This window comes from Sebastes umbrosus, chromosome 17 (assembly GCF_015220745.1).
Source record: "Sebastes umbrosus isolate fSebUmb1 chromosome 17, fSebUmb1.pri, whole genome shotgun sequence".
Lineage (NCBI taxonomy): Eukaryota > Metazoa > Chordata > Actinopteri > Perciformes > Sebastidae > Sebastes > Sebastes umbrosus.
Window position 1 is genome coordinate 7458134 of NC_051285.1, and position 24095 is coordinate 7482228.

Genomic DNA, 24095 nt, shown 5'->3' on the forward strand with positions numbered 1-24095 from the left:
ATTACAGCTGAGTTTTCAATAAAAAAGGAGTTAGCTTGACAGGACACCAGCTTGATTTTCAAGCTCCACGTGCACCGTCTTGGTTTCCTGCAGTGTTTGGCATGCTGCAGTGCTGTTGGTACGCAACACCGTGCAATTCAAAAACACTGCACCAATGAGATGTGACATACGGTATCTGCTAAAACACATAATACGCTGACAGCACTTCCCCGAAACAATCAAAAACTGCTCACCTATGAGGGAGAGCTGTTTGGAGGATCTGGGCAGCAGGTCCATGCCGTTCTTCAGCCAGAGGAGTTTGGGATTTGGGATGCCGTCGGCGTGGCAGTGGAGGCTGGCAGATACGCCGGGCTCCTGGGCCTGCGTCTCTGGATAGACCAGGATCACTGGAGGGACTGGACGCACAAACACAAACAACCAGAGACACAAACAGGGAGAGAGGAGAGGGGCGAGTGAAAACCTAATTACACACAGTTTCATGGGAACTCCTGAGGGAATACAGCACAAACACCCACACACGCAGTGGGCAGAGAGGAATTTGTCTCACCCCAGCATGGAATATATTCACACATAACAAGAATCCAAGAGCTCCGGGGCTGCTTTATTACAGCTCGAGTCCTGCATGAAATAGATGTTGGACGTATCTACCACTTACCACCTCCTCCGGGGAGAAGACCACAAATGAATGTGGAGGAATCGAGGGGGGAAATGAAATATGAGGTAATAGTTTACAGGAACAGGTAAGATGTTGTTTTCTGGGTTTGATGCTGGGAACCTTTTGACATTCAACCTTCCCCCTTAACCCTTATGCAATATTAATGTTGTATCTGTTGCTTGCTACTTACTTATTTATGTTTTTCCTTCGGTTTCTCTTTCACCTCATTATTATTTCCAAGTTTATTATATATTTTTAAGTATTATTAGGCGTGGAATGTAACTAAGTGTATTTACTCAAGTGAATATGGTACTATGCTCTTCTCATACACCGTTCATATCTATACCCACGAAAAGTAATGCACTGTAATTTGTATATATCCCACAAAATCAATTCGTATGTAATCCACGTAACTGTGAACCAGAAAAGTATAAAGAGCGACAAACGCTGCGTAGGGAGAAGGTTGGGATGGATGGGTGGAACATAAAACGCCAGTCTTTCGCACAGAAGACTGCTGCCAGAAGTTGATTTATTTGTACCTAAGTAGAGACACTTTCTAAGCTATTTTAACACAAACCAAGATCTTTTCCTAAACCTACATAAATGGTTTTGGTGCATAGTTATTTTAACCCTAACCAATTGTTTCCGGTGAAGATGGAAGTTTATTTCGAAAAGACTGTATGCATGTAACAAGTGGAAATTGACACGTGTTGCTGGACATTCGGAGGAAAATGCACAAAAAATGAGGAATAACTTTTCGTAAGATATATGAACTGTTGTATGAGGATACGTTGTCTACTTCATACTTCTACTCCTCTACATTCCACATGGACTTATTACAGTTTTTTACTCCAGTACATATAGCTATGGTTATGGATTACTTTCCAGATTAAGGTTTTCATTAAAATTTTGATAAGCTTATAGAATATAATGTATTGTTAAAGATTAAACGAGTGGTTTCCAACCTGTTTGACTTGTGGACCCTTATAAGCAGCAGTTGGGGCTCCTTGTCAGGTTTCAGGTGTCTATGAGTTGTTAGAAGTTTCACCAAAGAGACATTTCCCCTCGACAGCCAAAATACCAAACTCCAGGTTTCAAAATGGCAGTCTACAAACCAATGAGTGACGTCTCGTTGACTATGTCCACTTCTTATACACAGTCTTTGACGCTGACTACAGAGCCAAACATGTTGTCGCCGTTGTGGATGGTTTTCACCGTTGTCTGGGGAAGACAACACGATTGCAATTTGCAATACAATTTTGTTGATCTACTTTGCTAGAAAAAATAAATGAACATTTATTTTTGCTGTGCTAATAATAGTGATGTCAGTTAGATTTGGTTAGGTCCAAACGATGGGATATTAAATCATCAATCTTTGCTCACTGCATCGTAGCCTTTCTTATCCTCAGATGTGCAGAAACTACAGGTTATGAACTTCTTATTAAAATACAAAAAAGAGATAATTATTCTATCTTTATTGGCCATGAGATTCATCAGCTGAAATAAATCCATACTGTGCATCCCTATATGATACCATAAACAGAGCACGAGACTGCGACTACGGGCACTGCAGCGTCACTCCTCTCATCACACTAAAAACGGAGGCGTGTGTGTTATCTCTTTAATACAACACAATGCAAAACCGCCCACTTAGTTTAATGTGGCACTTGGCTCCCTTCCATTCCACCTTATCTCACCTCGTCCTATCTCGCTTGAAATACCTTGAATCCCCCACACAAACATTTGGTAATTGCCCTCTCCTGATAACTCGCCCTTCAGGACCCGAGTCTGTCTCCATGACTCCCTTCCCATCAACCCCCACTCTCCCTCTTTAGTTCAAGGTCTTAAATTCAGCTGCATTTCTTTTCAATTAGCATCTCAAAGGAAACAAAACTAAAAACAAAAGAATCACACCTACTCTCTCTCTATAAAGAGATTTAATTGAGTACATTTTCCTCCTCTTTTGCCACCCTGAGACAAAAGCACAGAAATTAGAGAAGCTGATTTGTTATATTACAGGTAGGGGGGCTTTTAAAATCCTTCTTCCCTGGACTTTCCTTAGAGAGACAAATAGCAATAACTCTCAAATCTAAAGGTAGAGGGGAGGAAGACCCTTATTCAGATGATTAATATGAGCAAGACAGTGCTTTAATAAGTTTAGCCTGCCAAAATCAGTGTGAGTGTATTTTTCAGATGTGTTTTAGCTTAAGTAGCTTTTCTCCAAGTGAATACTACATGCACACACAATTAGTTTTCAACCTCACGTATGCAATGTTATTGTTTGTTTTTCATTTCAAAAGAGTCACTTTGCTTTGACGGTTGAGATCCTGTGAGCCGCGTGTTTGAACAACACAGCTTTATAGATACTTTTTATCTGTAGGGAAATTTAGCTTAGATAAAAGTTTCAAACTTTTGCTGGTTCGATCTTTTCAAATGTGAGGATTTGATGTTTTCTTTGTCATATATGATAGTAAACTTTGAGTTTTTTGAGTATTGGCTAGACAAAACACAACATTTAGAGCCATCACCTTAGCTCTGGGAAAATATAATGGCCATTTTTCACGGCAAGTGAAAAAAAAACTTCAATGTTGAACACTACACTGCTGGAAAAACAAGACAGTATTGCATCTATTATTAATCTTAGCATTTTGTTTGTTCGCTTTCTCTGTAAATGTTCATACAATGCATTATTACTGCAGCTCATTTGACAGCCCCAGTAAGTCATTTCACTGCATTAAAGGTAACAAATAGTGAAATGTGTCACGGTTAACATTTGAGAGCTGAAAATCTGCAGTGGTAGAGAAGCCTGTTTGATCGATTGAGATTGTTCATTTGCTGCTGCTCTTTGACTTTGAAACAGAAAGTTCAGAGAAGCCAAATTCAAACTCTTCTCTGTTTAATTGATGTTATGACCTTTTATTTTGTGTTTTTTTGGTTGGTGTCTTTTTCTTATTTGTTCTTTATGTCGGTCTTGTTTTTTTCCTTCTCTTTTACTCCCTGCTGTAAAGCACTTTTTAACTACTGTGAAAAATGTGCTATATAAAGAAAGTTTAGTTACTTAAAGCTGGAGTTGGTAAACTTCTTCAAAAACATGTTGTGTTATATTTGTTGAAATTCTTTTTACATCCCGACAGCAATCAAAATCTTCCACAAGCTGCTAGCTTGACAGCTGTAAGTGCGACCAATAGCCATGTTCGTTGTTTACGTTCATAATGATAATTGTGGGGGAGTGGCTTTGGAGAGAGGCCTGAAGTGACGGACTCTCAGCGTTGCCGACTTGGCGACTTTCTTGCTAGATTTAGGGACTTTAGGAACTAGTGCTGCTAGCTACTTTCATTGGAAAATAATTGGAAACACTGGGCGGGGATAATTTTTAAAATCTAGCATATTCTTACTACTTTCTAAAGATTACCAACCCTAGCTTTAACTTACTATTTGTTCTCATATGACCAGTGGTTCCCAACCAGGTGTACATATACCCCAAGAGCTACTTCTGCACTAACCACAGGATACGTGGAAAGATTGTGGAGTAAGTCAGTTAACTTGACAAAATAGAAATTACAGATATTTGGCTCTAGAAGGAAAACAAATACACAAATAGGATTACGAATATATGTCAGGCTGATCTTTAGTATATTTACTGTCTCAATAACTAACATGACATGCGCATAAATGTCAGCTTTTGCCAAGTGATCTCCAAGTGATATTAATATGGAGGCCCAATTGACCAAATCTACTGATAAAAGACAGAAACCAAGCCTAAACATTGCCAGTTGCAGGATTACCGTGTCTTGTGTGAATTTACGTGTCAAGAATCCACCATAGAGACTGTATTTTTGCTAATTTTTGTGTTTTATATATGGATGGGGTACAATGAGGGGTGCTTGAAAAGGTTGTGGAAGAACGGAAAAGTTTGGGAACCACATTATGACAATGCTGCACTCAATGGTATCTATAGTATCCTTTGTTTCCAGACATTTCAATCAACTGCATGTTGCCTTAATTGCCTCTGAGACTGTTCTTCAAGTGTTCTTCACTGTAAACAGTGAAGGCAATAAGAAAACTCTGTGGGGAACCAAAGTAGCACAAACAAAACTAAAGCATTTTGTCCGACACTGTAAGTAAGAAATGAGCCACTACTGACCATTCACCTGCAGCACATGTGTCTGATAGAGGTCTTCATAGCCGTAGGCATGGCAACTGTAGTTCCCCATGTGGATGGTTGTCACCTTGGTGATGTACAGGGAGCCATCGTCCCCAAAGTCCTGTAATACAAGAAAAGAAATGGGAGCGGAAAATTAAGTAAAGAAAGAGAAGTGTGTGACGGAGAGAGGGAGGAGGAGCATGAGGAGAGAGGAGAAGAGGAAGAACAGGAGGTGTAGAGGAGAGGGAGTAGTGGTGAAGAATGGGGTGCAGGAAGGAGCCACAGGGAGTGAGGGAGAAATGAAGGTAGCTTGATAGAATGCATGAGGATGCTTGGAGAGAGCAGGGAGAGGAGGCGCACAACAGCAGGGAGTGATGGGAAAAGACAAGAGAGAAAAAGAGTGATGTGAACAGGAAGAGAGACCATGAATCAATGGTTTCCCTGTTGAGCTGAAGCAGGCGTTGGGGAATTTGATCCTCCTCTCTCCCCTCATCACGCTGCCTCAGCCTGATAAATGGCAAGGGTTAAAAATATAAAGCCCATTAGCTTGATGAATGGAGCTGGTTGTTGTTGGTGCAGCATTCGGCAGTCACCAGGGGGTTCCAGCCACAGCTTAGGGCGGATTAAGGCATTAAATAGTTTGCTGTCCCACCAAGTGGCAGAGCAGATGTCCTGATGCAGCTCTGTCGTGACACGGAAACCACAAACGTCTGCTTTCGTTCTGAGGGCTCGAGAAATTAATGTGGCCTGACAGAGAGGGGTCGCAGTGTGACAGAAAGACTTTCTTGTAAGATAGACGGGGGAGTTTAGGCAGCTTTTAAAGTTCAGAATTTACAATTAAGGTGAGAGATAGAACTACACCGGCGAGGACAATTAAAAGTGAATGGGCCACTTGGGCTAAAAAGTACGACTTTAATACATCTGGCAGGTTATGCCAAATTTACGTTAGTTTAAAAACTCTCAGTTGTGGTTCTTGTGAGAAAAGGGGTATCCGGTAGGGCTGTCTCCTCGCCTGATTATTTGAATCATCAATCGAGGTGCCCCCGATTCCGACCTCATAATGTGAGATGAATCATCGGACTTTTTTGCGAACTAAACTAACTTCAAACTAGGGCTGTCAAACACAAATTTGTTTTTAGCGCCACTAATTTCTTTAATGCATTAACGCAATGTGCGAAATTTAGTTAGTAGAGGGCTCAAACCTAAGGAATCCATTGAGTCCAGCCATGTCATACTAGATTGTCGTGAAGCAGTTAGGAAAAACTGGCATGGCCATTTCAAAAGGGGCCCTTGACCTCTGACATCAATATATCTATGGGTACCCACGAGTCTCCCCTTTACAGACATGCCCACTTTATGATAATCACATGCAGTTTCAGGGCAAGTCATAGTCAAGTCAGCACACTGACACACTGACAGCTGTTGTTGCCTGTTGGGCTGCAGTTTGCCATGTTATGATTTTGAGCATATTCTTTATGCTAAATACAAACCTGTGAGGGTTTCTGGACAATATTTGTCATTGTTTTATGTTATTAATTTATTTCCAATAATAAATATATACATACACTTGTATAAAGTAAGCATATTAGTCCACTCCCATGTTAATAAGGGTATTAAATACTTGATAAATCTCCCTTTAAGGTACATTTTGAACAGATACAAATGTGCAATTAATTTGTGATTAATCACAATTATCTATGGACAATCATGTGATTAATAACTGGGCAGAGGTCATGAATAATACAGTATATCTTATAATCCTTTATTACACAGCCTTGTTGAATACTCTTTCTTGATTGGTCAATCACGGCGTTCTGCGGTCTGCTGTTTCTTTATAGCAAACTGTTGCTATGGGCGCAGTTCTGATGTCGGACTCTGGCAGACCGTTTTTGTTTCAAATTATTGATTTGGCTACCCAGAATCGACTTGGAAAATACAGATTTGGGTACAGCGTAGTATCAAAAAGGCAAAAATTAATTAGATGAGTTTGTTGTATTTGACTAATACATCCAGGTTATCTTTCACTCTGAGCACTGAAGCTGTATTGTGTCTGGTTGTCATTAGTGACTAAGAAGACATGAATGGGAATGGGAGATTTTAGTCCGCACAGCTTTTTACATACTGGAAATAGTAGTTCATGAAATGTAGTGATTATCTATAGGAGAAACCTCTTAAGAGAAGATGACAGGCTTTTATTTTTCATTCAGGCTAAATTATATGCTTTTATAAGAAAGAGCAGTAGAATTATCCATGATGATGGCCAGTGGCTACATTCAAATTAATAGCATCCAAGTCACTCATTGAAGTTTTTCATTTCAGATGCAGCACTATGTCTCCTTTGACCTGTTCTCCACTAGTAATCATCATTGCTTTTTCATAATAGATAGAATAATACGGAAGCAATAAACAAGAGCCACATTCATTTTAAGTTTACCAAGTGGTAGCGACGCACACGTGAAGAAAAGTAGCTGTGTAGTAAGTGTTTTTAATAAAAGAAATATACATTATTCATTTTATTTCTGAAGAATCGGTTTCCAATCTCACTCAAGACGGCAGTAGCTACAGTATAAACCGCTATGGCAGATTATATTACTGTGCCGTCTGTTTGTAGTAGAGCCTGTGTCTTTTTGCTCTCATGCAATCAAACGTGAAGGAACAGGTCTGAACCCTCCGATAAAGAAAGTGCAGTTACTTTCTGGAGAACACAACTCTACTCAAAATGTAAAATACCCAGTTTTGATTGAGAGTAAAAAAAACAGAGAGACAGAAACAACACAATGAAAAACAATAGAGAGGAGAGGAAGGTGGGCAGAGAGAGACAGACGGAGAACAAAGACCAGAGAGAGACTAAGAGAGAGCGGACAAATGAGACTGATTGTAATGGAGGCTCAAGCTCTCAGGTTTAGGGGTTAGATGCCAGAGATCAGAAAGATTTCCATCACTGTCAAATGAATCTTCTCTAAACAAAGCTGTTTCCATTCAACACAGTTCAACAGAGGAAAATGGTGGGCTGAAAGGTCTTTGACAGGGGAGTGAGATCCCCTCCCTCCTCTCACCCCGTCACCTCTTTGACCTGCATTGTTCAGAGTCGACTTGTAGAAAACGTCGGGAAAAAAAAGCTTAACAAGAAGAAGTCCTTTATTATTTTCTCGGCCACTGTTTTTTTGTCATTATTTCTTTCTGTCATCCTCTTCTTCCTCTTATTCGGCTGACATTTTTCTAGTCTAACTGATGAGGTTTCATAGATTCATCGTAGTAGTGTAGTGTAATATAACATGAGTTTATTGGAGTGCTGTCAAACGTCCTTTTGAAGGAGTAATGTATAATATTTGCTAACTGGTAAACGTATCTGTCAAGTTGAATATAGATATTAAAATATCTCATGCGCTATAGATCCAGTGCTTCATATTAACACAAATAACATTATGGTAATGACAAATCATTAATACGGCTGAACAATATAGAACAAAATATGTAATTGTGATTATTTTGACTGATATTGCAATTGAGATATGATTTGCGATATAAGAGGGAATGGTAATTTATTACATCATTATTGTCATTTTCACTGAAAATTATATCAAAATGATTTTTTGAGAGGATTTTTTTGTGATATGTACCAAACAAAGAAATATATTGTGCCTTCTGCAGCTCAAAAATTGCATAAGGCCTATTACGATTATGTTAAAATTTCAATTAATTGTGCAGCCCTAATTACAAATGGCATGTACATTAACACTGCCCTTTACGGACTTTGTATAATTTATTTGGATGTCTCCATTTTCATTAGTTTATTGCTTATTTATCTTTTATTTAGCCAGGAAGTTTGTTATTATTAAATTATTAAACTAATTATTATTATTATCGTTATTAAAATACAATATATTTTGTGCAGGAGAAAGCTGTTCAAACTGGCCACAAAAACTTGACATATTCCTTTAAATATGTTTTTCTCTCATCTTTCTGGCATTGGCGGCCAGAGTACACAACAAAGTACTGAGGTTATCTCTGTCATTAATTTCGGGATGTTTTGCTTCATCTTTGATTTGACTGAAAAGAAAGTCGAACACAGTCGGGGCTCCTCTCTCTCTCCCTCCTCCACTCAGATCACTGCGCTCTGTAGAAATTCATTATGCACGGTCGAGGCCCTGAGGGACCTCCGTTGCCATCGCCTCTCCTCCAGTCTCCACCTTAACACTTGACATTGTTTATCAGCTCATCGCTGCAGCAGACCAACAAGGCCGCTCATTAACATGCAATTAGTGCATTGTGATCCGGTGGTGGGTAAAGCAAGGCCAGCGCTGTGCTGTCACCTGTGCAGATGTGCCTGAACAGGAGCATGGCCACACAGTTCATTAAGCACTGAGCAAGCTGCTATTCTACTGTTTCATGGAGAGAGATGGGGAGTAAAAGCTGTCTTCTTGTTTCATGTCCTTCTTTGAATTTTTTTCCACCTGTTACTATTTTCTTGCCACACTTCCTTCCTCATGTCTTGAATTTATGGTTTCCACGTCACATTTAAATTCCTCGCTTTGCAGATCAGACATAGGAAATGTAAATGTCCGGGCTCTTGGCATTTCAGTGTTTTTCAAATCTGGCCCTTCTAAAAAAGTAATTAAATAGGTCTGAACTGCAGCATCGACCATGATGAAGAAAATAACAACAAGCACTCACGTTGATATCCTCCAGGTCCAAGAAGTTTAGTATGATGCCGTTCCTCTTCCAGATGATTGGCGGACGCAGCGTCCCCTGGATGGCACAGGTAAGGACGGCACTAAGTCCCACTGTTACCGTGGATACGCTGATCCACTGGTCCTCCGCCAGACTCAGCTGGACAACCTCTGTTAGGATGAGAGTATGAAAGGAAGCGATTAGAGAATGGACGACAGAGAGGCACATAACAGAAGATGGTAAGAAGAAATGATTTAGAAAAATGAGACGGAGAAAGGAGGAGAAAAAAAGGAAGCAGAGAAAATCACAAATCAGAACGAGTGTGCTGATGTAGTGGAACTGTAGCCAAGCTGTAACTATCCATCTCATTACTAGTGGACCAGGGAGGATAAACAGCTGTCCGGGAGTGAAGGATATCCAGTATGAAAAAAGACCACGTGTCAGAGGACACAGAGCTAGCCAAATATCATTCTTCTCATTAAGGGAAATTTATGTTCATTGAAATGGCCATCCAATTCAATTCACCTTTACGGCAAATTAAGAATTATTCTTCAATGGTCCCCCTTGGCGCCATAAATAGAGACTGTCGCCAAGCTGTGTGGCTAGGCACGAAATCTACAGTCACATTTACAGTCTGGAAACTTTGTCATCGAATGAACATATTGTCAGTTTAAATTTACATTGAGCCCGATGTTTTAACTAGACATCAATCAGTGTCTTTGCAGCAAAGTGGGCTTTGCAATATATACAGTGAGTGCCTTTTATTCTCACTATTAAATCTATCTCATGACCTTGCATTGCATTACAATAGGGGTGTAAGAAAATATGGATTTTCCCCAAAACACTGTACACATTTTTAATCAACCTCTTAAAAATCCACGGCTGCTATTCTGTCAAAATATGCTTTTTGTTATAATTTTGTAAAAACAAATGTGTATACCATTGGGAGAGGATCATAAATATGCCGATGACAGTGAGATATTTGTGTGAATGTGGAGTTCAGGCACGTCGGCACATGACATGACACATGTCAGTGTGTGACCTTGGGTCAATATTGACTGGGGACAGGATATACTTGGCTCGATAAATAAAGAGACACAGACGCCTGATAGAAATCTAAATGGAGCCATCCGCACTGAATAAACCTCACAGAGGGGCATTTACCGGACTGATACTACTAACTGCCCTTGCTGCATGACTTTCCAGTACTGACATTCCTAAAAGATAAACCGTTAAGGATCTAATTACAGCAACGACAACAAACGGTATACGTACGGAGAAGAGCGGGGGTATTTAAATCTGTCATAGATAATACAAATGCTGTGTTTTACAAAGTAAATGCTAATACATTCAGCACAAAGAAGAAAAAAAAACATGAGCAAACACACTAATTCAGACTAATTAACTTGTTCAAGTTGGTGAGCAATTCCCTGAGAAAACATACAAAATTATATAAACCATGTCTATTTATGTTGAATCACTAACATTCCAATATTTACATTATAAATATCATGTTGTATGTACTGATAATTACGGCTTTCAAAAGAAATTGAATCATTCAAGTCAACATAAAATTAGCTTCTCCTTAAAAATAGAAAAAATCTGCATTAAATATGTGCACATAGCTCCATTTTTTATATATTTTTCATTAAATATTCTTCACATTATTATATTTTAATTATTATTATATTTAAATACACATTATATACTATATATTATATCATATGTACTGTATATTTTTCAGTATTTTATCACTTGTATTCGATACATTTTGGATTCTTTTCTACATAGGCTTATAGATCTATCTATTGTACTGTTTGTGTGTCATCAACATGCACATGTATGCATGGAGGTATGTGTAGGCTACATTATGAAATTTTGGGTGTCACTTTTGAGCAGATCTCAATATTTGGCGTAAAAAGATAATGTTGGTATTTACCATAAAGCTGACTCTTCTTTATGATGGAGCAGGTCACATGTGGCCATTGCGATGGCATCGTTTTACTGATGGGGTTTCAGATGTTGTAAAGAAATAGAGCTTAATGATATGCATACCACATTTCCTAAGCGTTTAACTCAATCAGCTGATTTGAGTGTTCCTGCTATTCATTTACTGTAAACTAATCTTATTTTGCCACAAACTATGTTAACCAATCATCTTGTTACTGTCAAACTGTCCTTCCACAGCAGGGGTTGTTTATTTCTTTCAGCTCCCATAATTAGCAAAGCAGTGCCAGGCATGGCATCCGTCCAACACGGAGCTGCTCTCAGATCACAAATGAAGCTGCAAAGTTGTTTCAGAATAAACTGCACTGACATGTTGATGTATTTCCGATATAGTTTACATTAATCTACCAAAAGCATCCATGAAATCTAACCTATAATGGCACACAAATCTATATGAACAAAAATATGTAATCACTGGCCTTTAAGACTTACAGTTGACGACTGAACGACAGTGATAAGGCCAGTATCACAAAGCTTCATCTCAACACCCGCATGGAACCATATTTCATTGTCCAAACAGACTTCAAGTAGATGGCTAACAGACTGTGAAATGTTTGTGGGGAACTTCCTGTCCAGATCCAGACTTTGACAAACGCTGTTGTAGAAGACCCCTGGCTATTAGCTGTCCGTTTCACATAGCTCTCCAGGTGATAGATGTAGCTGAGTTGACAGCTCGGTCTGTCAGTGATATTTCAGAATGCCTTGGGTACAGTACACTGCCAGGTCCAACAAAGTTATAATTCAGCAGAGCGGTGATTTGGGTGGCAGAACAGGCTTTGAGTGCCATGTGGACAGATGAGGGATGAAGTGCATTGATCTGACATGGCTTGGAGGGGTGGTTCCAGGGTGGTACTGTGCATTTCAACAAGACTACATCTCTCATTAAATCGAATACAGTGCAAGGAAGTACGACATGTGGTTTCTTTCTGCAGCAGCCGACTGTTCAGTTGGACATCTAGTATGCTGCAATATTGATTCTTTTCAAGGTATAAAAATAGGTATATTGCAATAAAGGTTTGCTGGCGAGGACTGTCTCTTCAAAGTTCAGTCAGAGCAGAAGTGCAAACTATAATTAATAAACTTTGGCAGATAAAACACTGCATACTGTGAAGGATGGGGATGCTTTTAACAGCTACAGCAAATAAGCAAGTGTTGCCACAATGAAGTTGAGACATCAATCTTGAGATATTGATTTGACATGCAAAAAAAGCAACCAGAGGTTTTTAATTTCGTTTCAAGTCGATTCCAAGTCAAATAACTGCTACTAAAAAAGAGAAAATAGGTCACTATAAATAGACTATATAGACTTCTGTGTACCTAATAGTAGGGCTGTGCAATTAATTGGGTTTCAGTTACGATTTTGGCTTCCAACTATTATGAAAACAAGATAAAATGGATATTGTGACGCATTCCGTTTCACAATGACGCTCTCGTTTTGTCTCGTGTTATAAATCCAGCACACCCATTTCCTTCAAAGTGCTGTGCTTTCGCCCCGCTTGGTGGGTCAGGGACGGCTGCTCGTTGCCCTCCCCGGGCATTTGCGAGCCCGCGACCGACTCTAGTTCGGTTTGGAAAGGCCTGAGGTGAAGGTGGCGCTTTACTTCCTCCCTTCGCCCGGACCACGCCGCTTAGTGCTCGATATGTCTTCTCTTCCTGCGGGGACAGACGGAGCTCCCTGCTCCCAGAGTGACTGTTAACTGGGGCAGACTGTCCTCAGCGTGGTGATGTCAGCAACCCACCTGAACCATCTTGAAACACAGACCCTGTCTTGTTTACCATGCTTTGTGGATGTGACCTTTTTCCCAGTGTCTTCACCATTCATATCTATACAGCCATTCTTATGTGCCTATGATTAAATTGTATACTAGAGCACAAAATTGTTTGCAATAGCACAAAGTTCTTCATAGATCTAGCCTAGCACTAGATTGGTGCATTTAACTTTGAAATGAAGGCTATAAAATTGTCTTTCTAACTAAATGCATGATGTTTCCAAAGCCAATGAGTAATCGTGTTAAATATTCGTGATCTCAATATCAACCAAAATAATCGTGATTAGGATTTTTGCCATAATTGAGCGGCCCTTCCGTATGGTTTGAAATGTTGAGAGTTTCAGATAGCACTTTGTTTATCTGGTTTTGGAATACATACCTTAATTTTACTACACTGACAGTGGTGAAGAGATAACCTTCAGCTCACAGGGCTGTAACCCTGTTCCATTTATTCAAAATGAGCAGCTGCGTTTGAATATTTCCAGCAAGTCTGCCAACCCTTCATATGAGGTGAATCTAAACTTTTAAACTCTCTGCTGATGTATTAGTCCTCACTTTTAACATCTGGCAGAAAGGCCATAGTAAAAAAAACCCAACACATCTAACTTTGTGAAAGATGGAAGAGAAGGGAAATTAATCCTAATGCCATCTAAACTCAACCCACTGAGGTTATGAGACCAAGAAACGGGAGAGAAATGTTCTGATCTGTTATTATTATTTGATGAAAAAGAGGTGTTTAATATTAGTTAGAAAATGTGTTGATTAAACTTTTCTAGGTCTATGTCGTTTAAGGACATCTTAAATGTTACCTATCATTAAAAACAGCCATCTGTTGAGTGCAGGTCGGTCTCTAGTGTTGATATTCGAATAAGTGTTAAAGCTAACAGACAAGTGGAAGATAAAGATAGTCACACATTGTAACTTTAGTTTTATGTTCACAGAGAGAGCCGAACATTCAACACCCTTTAAAAGGAGGCGACACTGTTCCTCATCTGCAAGATCGGATAACAGTATAATAAGACTTCAGATCTAATTCATCAGCTGATAGGGGGGTCTTAGAGTTCATCCTATGTTATGGTATCACTAACTGGTTTGGAAACCCAACAGTCGAATTTAAAAGAGCTCAATATGAGACTGGGAGCATTTCTATCGCCTCGCATTGGCTTTCAACGTGACAGACGGTGACCCAGTGGCTCGAAGCTAACGGTGCTAACAGCATTAACAGTGCAAACAACGGCGAAAGTGCTGATAGAGGAAACAGTGTTTACCTGAGGGAGAACCGGAGGGTGGGTGCTACGCTACAACGCCAATGTTCCTGATGGCGTTATCAGCTGTAACAGTGCAGAGCAGCGGCCGTGAGCTATCCAGTTTGGGGACGCTGTCATGCACGAACATGCAATAAAAGGCAAACGCGGTCGGCCCAGCGATGTCAACAAAACGCGGAGATACTCCGATGACAACACACACAGAGGGAGAGAGACTTAATTCTCTGCTCAGGTAGATATTACTCCTCTATATCTTTACATTGCAAATAAATGTTTGCAACTATATTAATGCTCTGGATATCAAAATTAGAACCTTAAAGGCTCAAAATCTTTAAAATCCTAGGGTGACAGCCAGATAACTTTAGGTTTTACTAGCTGTTTATTAAGGTTGTAGGCATATAAAGTCAGATGTGCACTTTCATGCTTGTAACCTTTTACGGTATTTTTTTAGATTTATGTTTTAGAATCTTTATCATTTTAACAGTAAGTGAGTCTTTGTGATAGCGTCTTTGATTATTTTAATTTTTGCAAGTGTTTTTTTATTTATTAAGTTTGATGTTATTGTGGCATGTCTGATTTGTCTAGCTAATCTGTTTGCTTTTGGAGATATACATGTAACTGTGACCCCAACCTTGAGAAGAAGAATAAATGAGCCTAACTTTTCAAATGCATCAGTGTTGAATCTTTTCTTAACATGATAAAGCCAAAGAAGAGCTTCGCCTTCGTAAAATACTGACTAAAAATTGCAAAGTTATGATACAAATCGTGATAAATCTGATTGTTGAATAAATAAATAAGAATAAGAATCTGACAAAGCATCTAATGCCAGCTTTTGTATTGCAGCTATTCAACCACAAAGATGACTTCCACTTTAAGAGCGACTCGATATAAATCTGTTCAAACATTCTCCCATATTGTGTGCCATTATCAGATGACCCAGACAAGTTCTATATCCACAGGCAGTGCCTGCTCTGCCCTGGCTGGCTGGGGAAGGTTGTCATGACATTATCTACTTAATGATTCCTACAGTTTCTCCTCTTTCCCAAAATAGCTCCAATGTGTAAGTTAGTAATTGACTTTCAGGGGAATTCAGGAGCTCCACTGATCGATCAGCGCTGCTAACTGAGCTATGGACGGGCTGACAGGGCCAACGGGGGGGAGGGCGGGGGGTTCTGTATCCAGCTCTGAACAGCACAGTGTGAGTAAAGAGAGGAAGAGAGATGGAGATATAGAAAGGAGTGGGAGCAAGGACAAACACTGAAAGAAAGATGTAAAGACAGAGACAAGGAGAGGACCTTTAATGGTAGGAAAACGGGGTGAATAAAACAAGTGTAATGAGAAAGAAAAGACAGCGAGAGAAAAGAGGAACAAAAAAATAGGTGAAAAGAGCTCAAATGCGAGAGAATGTGAAAGAGGATGAGCAAATGAAAGAAAGACATGCCGAAAGATGGACCGAGGCGACACAGGGGCATAGGAGAAGGAGTCAAAATTTGTGAGCGTGTGAGACAGGAAGAGAGACAAATTTGATGCAGAGCACGTAGGAGATCTCCCAGGGAATAACTAATGTGGCGAGCTCAAGACTGCAGCTGAGAGAGTTGTCCCTTTCCACTTTTATGAGACCAGCCCCCCCCTGTGAGCTGGAGTAAGACATCAAGCCACAAAGCAGAGGAGCAGAACACCATGACTTTTTTAGAGGGTAGGACAGATAGCATCCTGACTGTAGACTAGAAGAGGGGGAAGAGAGAGGCAGAGAGCGAGGAGGAGATAGAGAGAGAGAAAGACAGATGGAAAAAGCGGTAAAGGTGAAGGGGTGGGATGTGAGCGAGGCCAGGAGGCGATAAAACAAGCTGACAGGCATCTGGTAAGCATCAACAGATACGTTGATTTGTGGGTCAAACAATCGAGCATCTAGTATGTTTCACTGAGGATAAGGCTGGGCGATATGACGACATATATCGTCAAACGATGTAAAAATGTCAGTGCACAACGTGCGGAAACTTTCTCAAACAAGAATAGCTCGTAAGAAAGTCAGACATGGATCTTGTGCAAAGTTTACCACACGCCGATCGCCACTACAGGCATATTTGGAGTGCAGGCTATCCATTGTCATTAACTGTTCACCTTAAACATACTATGGTACACAAAAATGTGTTAACACAATGTTTTTTTGTGGCCACTGATGTAGAAACAGTATCTATGTTGTACGACATACAATAATCTACGGAGAAGCCGTAAACACCCCCATATAACAGATAATAATTGAATGTATAACATCGTATTTTAGATTGGTATGAGTGTTTGACACTATCACACTATATGTCCATTACTTGTACAATGCAATGTTTAATAACCTTGGTTATTATAATCAATGATACAACAATCAGTGAGGTTATGGAGGCTTTACATGCAGATGTTTCAGACCAAGATGTGTGAATTGGAGCAGCTAATGTCAGCACCCGGTAAGCATTATGGTGATTTGTAGGTAAAAAAAGATGTCTATGTTTCTATCACAACTGAGCTAAACTTTGTTAAAAAAAGTTATTTTAGACACGGCTAGCTGTTCCAACAATATTTCAACAGCATTTCAGCGACTGCATATCAACCTGCAATACAGGAACACCTGGACATATTGTCAAGCCGTGAAAAAGCAAAATGCACACCGGTTTACAAGTGAGACGCCACCACAGTAATGACTGCTTGTTTACTTCCACCTTCTTGTCTGGATTAGAGCCCAGCTGATGCCTGTTACTACAACTGAGAGGACGCACACACTCAAATATGTACACACAGACACACACACACACACACACACACAGAGAAAGACAACTCACATTACAAAACCTCTCTTTCTCTGAATATGAGCCTTAGTGGGGGGTTTTGTGTCACTCACTTGACAAGTACATCCTCCTCCCTTCATGTGTCATGCATGCAAATATATGCACGGCACACTCGATTATTCATATTTGACCCTCATGAAAAAAATATCCTCATTCGGTCTCGTTTGGTAAATTAAGATTCAGGCATTAATCATTAAGCTCATCACTGAGTGAAAAGCAGCTGCTACAGTAAATGGGCTTGATTTGCCAGCCTTCGCACTTCCTACATGTTCCTGCAAAGCTGCCAAACTACTTAGCGACGGAGACTTGTAGCATTCAGAGAAACCTCATGCCGGTGTCGTGCTTACACTCGGGTTAGCCCTCCACTAAAGGCACGTTTTAACAGACAACAAAATGGATTTTCTCATTGTTGCTATGCAACCACCAAAAAAGTCATGACAACAGGCAATCTTCGACCACCAGGCAATGCAGCACAACAGTACTGTGTGTCAGGCTGTGGATAAACACAGGTTCCTGACCACAGAGTGCACTTCCAATCACAGGGACACATGCTGGCACCTGCAATCATCTTCTCCTGTGTTGTAATATCATGAAAAATGCTTGGAAGCTATTAGCAATAAATGCAACCAAGTAGTTGACAGTGATGCTTAAAAATGTAGGTTGAATTTGTACATCAAGGTGTGCCTATATATTACACACGTGTATCTTTGACATGTGCAGAATATAATCAAATAAAATAATATATATATTAATCAGAACATACACACATAAGAACATGACACTATCAGAGCACTAGATATTTTTTTTGAATTTATGAAGGATTCTCTTAAATCAGCAGAGAGAGAAAGCCATAAACAGCTATTTCCACGCACCTCCCGTGCATAGAAATAGCTGTTTACGGCTTGCGTCCCTTCACTGTTTCCCTTCTGTCTGTGGATTGCCAAAATGGGGGGAATGGAACTGGGGTTGAAAGTCCTATTTACAACCATGAAAAGTAAGCGAGCTATCGACCTCCTCCGTTTCAGTACTCTGGACACACTTACATACACCGCACACAACAAACAGCGCTCTCCATTATTTTGAAACAACAGCTACGCGATACATTCACGTGCATCTCGGCCAATAAGTTTGTTGTTTTTGCTATTTTTCTATAGATACATAAAGCTTAAACAGATATATGAGCATATATGAGAAAAAAAACATGATTGGCCTATCAGTCGACGATGGGCAAGACTTGACCAATCAGATTTGAAATTATTAGTCTGTACACTCCTAATACAGTATATTTTGATATACAGTGGTATTTTTTTGGGGAAATTAAATTTCGGCTTGTCTCTTTCTGGCAAATCCAGTGAATTACATACCTAAAAAAAATCAAAGTAGTTCATCATATTGAGCAAAAGTCCTCAATATCCAATATTACCATTAAGCAGTTCTGCTCACTGATTTGTTGCCCGGATTGGTCTAATACAACAACAGATAATAAAAGGATAGCCACCTCAATATAAACAGTAAAACGACATCTCTGACGGTCTGCCCAGGCAGAGAATAACTCAATCTAAAGATGCACACTTTACAGTTAGTAGAAACTAACCGCATGTGTCTCAACACGACTGCCTGTGATGATGTCCTCTGTGAACACACTGACACTGGCGGGCTTGTACAGTACATGTAGGGAGACAGGACTCCCACTGGGAGCCCACAGTGTGTACAAATGATCTCGGTGTGTCACTGTGCATCCAGTATGAGCGCTGCTCTCTGCAGGTGGGCCGCAGCCATTAGAAAATACATCATCAATGTTTCAAGCACTCTGACATGCTGAATTAATGTCAGGCTGTATATCATACTGCACCCATTTTCTCAGTCAATCAATAACCATGCACTCTCGGGCAGTTAATTCTATGCATATACTGTATATCACATCATGTATTGTACATACATACTGCTCATTTACTGTCTCTCATACGCACTCAGCCTTATCTATTATGTACACACGAGCGCTTATTCTCTCTCTCACACACACACACAGAATAACTGGAGCTCTCTCTTTGAGAGTGCCGGGGTGGTGATTATTCATGGGAGGGAGATGGGGATGAGCAATCAGCGGCCAGCTCATTAATCACACTGGATGCAGACCCTTAATCTCCTCCACAGGTACAGAGGAATCCTCTGCTGCCGCTCCTCATTGCTCCTCTAACTTCACTCCGCCTCCTTCTCTCTTTCACCCACCGTATCACTTTCTCTCTGATGCTTTGTTGGCATCCTCGGCTATTTCTCTCCGTCTTTGTCCTCCGCAAAGTCCCTCACCCTCTTTTTTTTATCTCTGTGACTCTCTGACTGCCTGTCAGTCTTCCTTTCCGTCTCTTTCCTTCCCCCCCCCGGTCTTAATCATCCTCTCTCTCTTCCCTGTCGTTCTACTTAAAGTGCCTGGCTGTCTCTCAACTTGCTACCAAAGCCGCGATGGTGCTTCTTCTCTAGTAGGGCCCATTAACTAGGCAGCGAACAAGCCTTGTTAGGATCCCAAAGAGAAGCCAGAGAGTGAGGCGGTGGAGGAAGTGTATAGTAGGAGTATGTGCAGGAAGATGTATTTTAAAACAATGTGTTCCGTGCTGTATTAATAAGGCAGGAGCAGCAGTTTGGCAGGAGATCTAGGCTCTGCTCATTCTCCTTCTGTGGCTGCATAAGCATTTAAAATGTAAGGTTGAGAATACATCACTTCACAGCAAGGGATGTCCTGATCCAATCTCAAAGATCGGCGTCAGGGCTGACCTTGGCATTTTTTAACTGATCGTATCGGCTATATTGAGCCCAATCTCATCCTTCATTTCACGTCAGCTGTCACACAGGTGCGTTTGCTTGCGAAGCTTCATGCACAGCAACGCAGCCGCCATCAACTCTTCAATCCTCTGAGTGGAGCTGAGCCCCGACCCACGAAACACCACAACCATAAATGACAGCAAAGCACAGTATGAGACCGTTCATTTATGTTATTTGCCTAATTTATGTGCACTCCTTTCAGTGTTCAGTGTGAGAGTCTCTCACGTTTTGCTTTCATCTAACAGCGGACAGCACAGCGACGACCCCACTCACCACGCCACTGCAGTTGCAACAAAAGCCCCGCGAGCAAAAAGCAAATAAGAGTAATTAATTAATGTGGCTAATCTTATGCAAAAGATGTACAGACAACAAAAATAAACTCTCAACGGAATAAAGTTCATTCAGGTAACTCAGGCTAAGTCTGCCCCGAAGCAACAAACACTAGAGGACACATTTAAAAGGGAGAGAGAAATTCCCTCGAGACAGCGACAAGGCCAAAAAGATTACAGAGAGGGTTTGTTATTTTATACTTTATTTTGTGAAAAGTAACAATAAATTAAATTAAAAGTGCTAAATTCGATATTCAAAGCATTAATATAGCAGTAAACAACTATTTGCTCTGTAAAGATATAGAGGAGTAATGTCTACCTGAGCAGAGAATGAAGTCATTCTCCCTCTTTCTGTGTTTTCTGCGGCCACCGTGCTCATACGGCGGTTACTGCTGATAACGTCGTCGGTTGTCACGGAAGCGTAGCACCCATACCGTTACCTCTGTAAGCATTTTCGCCGTTGTCTGCACTGTTTAGCATTGTTAGCACCTTTAGTTGCGAGCTGTGGCTCGCTGTCGCCATGTTGTGAGCTGTTGAGAGGCAATAGAAATGCTCCCAATCCAATTGTCAAGCATATGCATCTATTTTAATAACTTGTACATACTTGAAGTGTGCACTGTGCAAGTATCAGATTGTGACTCGGTATTGGCAGATACTCAATATCAAATGACTCGGATCGGGATTGGGGGCAAACAACTTGATCAAGACATCCCTATTCACAGCAGCTGGATCCTTATTTGTGAAGGAATGGATGTTTAATGTTGGTTAGAAGTTGATGAGAACAAATGATAAGAAGTTAGTTTATGGTGAGTTCATGATAATTTGATGAAATTGCTTTATGAAAATCAACTTCTAGCATTCCCCAGTACAGAACACACAGTGCGACTCCATGGACAGTTAAATTACACTCCTGTCTTTTGGGAAATGACAGGTTTAAAAAGTCAACAAAAATGTAAACACCTTTGCAAACGCCTTAAATAAAAAAAGCACTAAAAATAATCCTCCTTGTCAACAAAATGTATTGCTAAAGATATCCACCACAGTCGCCTGGAACTGCCGGTTTCCCAGGCCATTTAAAGGAAACAATTGTCTCCTCCGAATTACTTAATGACCAATTTTGCAGGAACAGGCTGCCAACAACTGAGCCCCATTTCTGAGGTGGGTGTTGCTGCTAAGCACCTGAGCTCATTGCAAGGTGACAGTGGATTTTCAGAGGACGAGGCTCAATAATGAACCGGCATCAGTTGGGTAATGACAGGGCAGAACACTCTTTACTGTGTCATTCAATCCCTAAGGGCAGGAGTAACCTGTCGGGAAAATGAACAGATTAATTGTCTGTCTGGAGGGTTCACAGACATGTTTACCGAAGTGGAGGACCTCCAAACTCTGCAGATACTAACTTTTTATCTTGTTAGCATTATTTTGCTGCTTATAGCCAGGTCCGTCATTTGAAACAGAATCATTAACCTTTTCTGTAAAGTCCCTTTAATGCCAAGCCTGTAAATCAGCACATATTAATAATATTATTTAAAAAGGAAAGTTACACCAAAATTGGCTCCCAAGCATGTCACATTGCAAGTCATTTCTCCACAGCTTTTCTAATATATCTTATGTTATGACTCCTGAAGGTCAAAGATACTGCGACCCTCTGGCTTTAAATTACACTGGCTGAGATAAAAAATAGAGCTCGTAGGCCTTCATGTTTTTCATGAGTCTTTTAATAGAGCTACAGAACACATCTGTGCTTTCCTGAGAAGAAGCCTTTACGTTTCTAAATTCCTTGATCTTGAAACTTTATGTGATATAACTCAAAGATATGTGATAATGTATAACAATAAAAGTCAATTACCTTTGCATTTCGTTTACAAAAAATCATAAAAGTGGTGTTGATTTGTTAAGATTATCTTGCTGAAAAAAATGTGTAAGTATCACAAACGTGTGTTTGCCACAGAGCTTATTTTCTGCAATAAACCAAACCCCAATGGAACAATCCCATTGGCTTTTTGTCGAGAGAACCAGAGTGATGCCAACATCCTGGTTGACCTACAAAAATACGTCATCCCAGTAGTACTCTATAGACTGTTGGCGATCGTTCTGACCATCGTAAATCCCCGATATCATGGTCTATCGGCACAATGTACCCAGTTTATTTTCTGAAATTCTACAGTATTAAATTATTTGCTTGCAGGCACAAACATGAAGAGGCTTGTATAACTTCAATATCTGTTTCACGATCCATTTAAAAGTGTACAGTCTGAAATAAAATGGTAAAAAATGAAGAGTAGATACGCAGCATTTAGTAAAAAAAAAATCAGGTTCAACATACAGCTTGGATAAAATGTTATCTTCACACCCTTTGGTTTGATAGAACTGACATTTTAAGTCTCAAAGGCCAAAGAAGTCATCCTGCTCTGAGAGGCTTAATGGCAACGAGCTGACAGTCTGGAGCTAATCTCCCATACTTCATTTGGCCCAATTCATTATAGCGATACTCTCATCTGATAGCAGCATAAGATCTCTGACAATCTGGATAATCTTTCATCTTTATGGAAACAAAAAGACCCACCCACCCTCATCTCTCTCTCTCCCTCTCTCCCTCTCTCTCTCTCCCTAGCTATGCCTCCCACTGTAAACTGCGAAGGCATTTTCTGACAGGGTTGGCTAAGTGGTCTTTCTCGTTTCAAAGCCCTTTCAGCCTTGGGGAGGAGGAGGGTGAGAGAGATTAGTGGCCTGCAGCAGAACTCTGCACTGCAGGAGCCACAGCTTGACCTGACCTGAGGGTCAGCCTCGATAGAGGCAGAATGCACAATGAGATCTACCCAGAGCTGTATGTGTGTGTTGCATCCACACAGGATTGTATGCGTTTAAATGCAAGCATCTCCGTTCATGTGAAGGGAATAACATCTATGCAAATTTTCTCAACCAACCACCCAGCAAAAGATCTGTTTGGTCTGATAAGAGCAAGATAGAAAAAACAATATTTTTTTTTCATGCAGCTCTCATGAGGGCTTTTTTCCTGAAAAAAACACTCCAAGGTTAAAGAGCTCAATGGACTCGTAGACTCCAACTGGTGAAATGGTTAAAGCAAAACACTACTGTATTTTAAATTTGATTTGTTACAGTACAATTTAGAGAGGTTATGTTTTTTTTTCTTCACATAGAAAGAGAGGTCAGTGTTTGACAAGGCGAAATGAGAGATAAAAACAGAAGTAATGAGACTACATCTATAGACTATAGACTATATAAATAGTCTCTCTCAAATAAAGTACTAAAACAAATGTATCTGTCCTGTTTTTGCATTGACAACACCATAGTCAGTAGGGATGTCACGATACCAGAAATGTAGTAGTCAATACCAATACAAGTGAAATCCCATGATTCTCGATACCAATTCGATATCACGGTAAAAAACAAAGTATAAAACAATAAATCCCATGTACTTCAACATCTACTCAGTTATTACTGTTTGCATACTGGTTTTTGTTAGGAAGTTAAACAGCTCATAATTCCCTTTCTATTATCTGTGTTATATTGCTGTGAAAACATCTTCTTCAAACAACTGTATTTATTCAAGTTTCTCACTAAAAACTACATTTTAGAA

General features: G+C 40.2%; 1 protein-coding gene across 2 annotated transcripts in view; it reads right to left on the reverse strand.

Moving 5' to 3' along the window:
* fstl4 (follistatin-like 4) overlaps positions 1-24095 on the reverse strand; it is a 314390-nt gene that overhangs the window by 25211 nt on the left and 265084 nt on the right. For both annotated transcript variants that reach the window (XM_037748469.1, XM_037748471.1), the window contains 3 exons: positions 9474-9640; positions 4800-4920; positions 234-395 (listed from right to left, as the gene is read on the reverse strand). In XM_037748469.1, coding sequence (XP_037604397.1) covers positions 234-395; positions 4800-4920; positions 9474-9640 — 450 coding nt within the window. The remainder of the gene's footprint in view (positions 1-233; positions 396-4799; positions 4921-9473; positions 9641-24095) is intronic.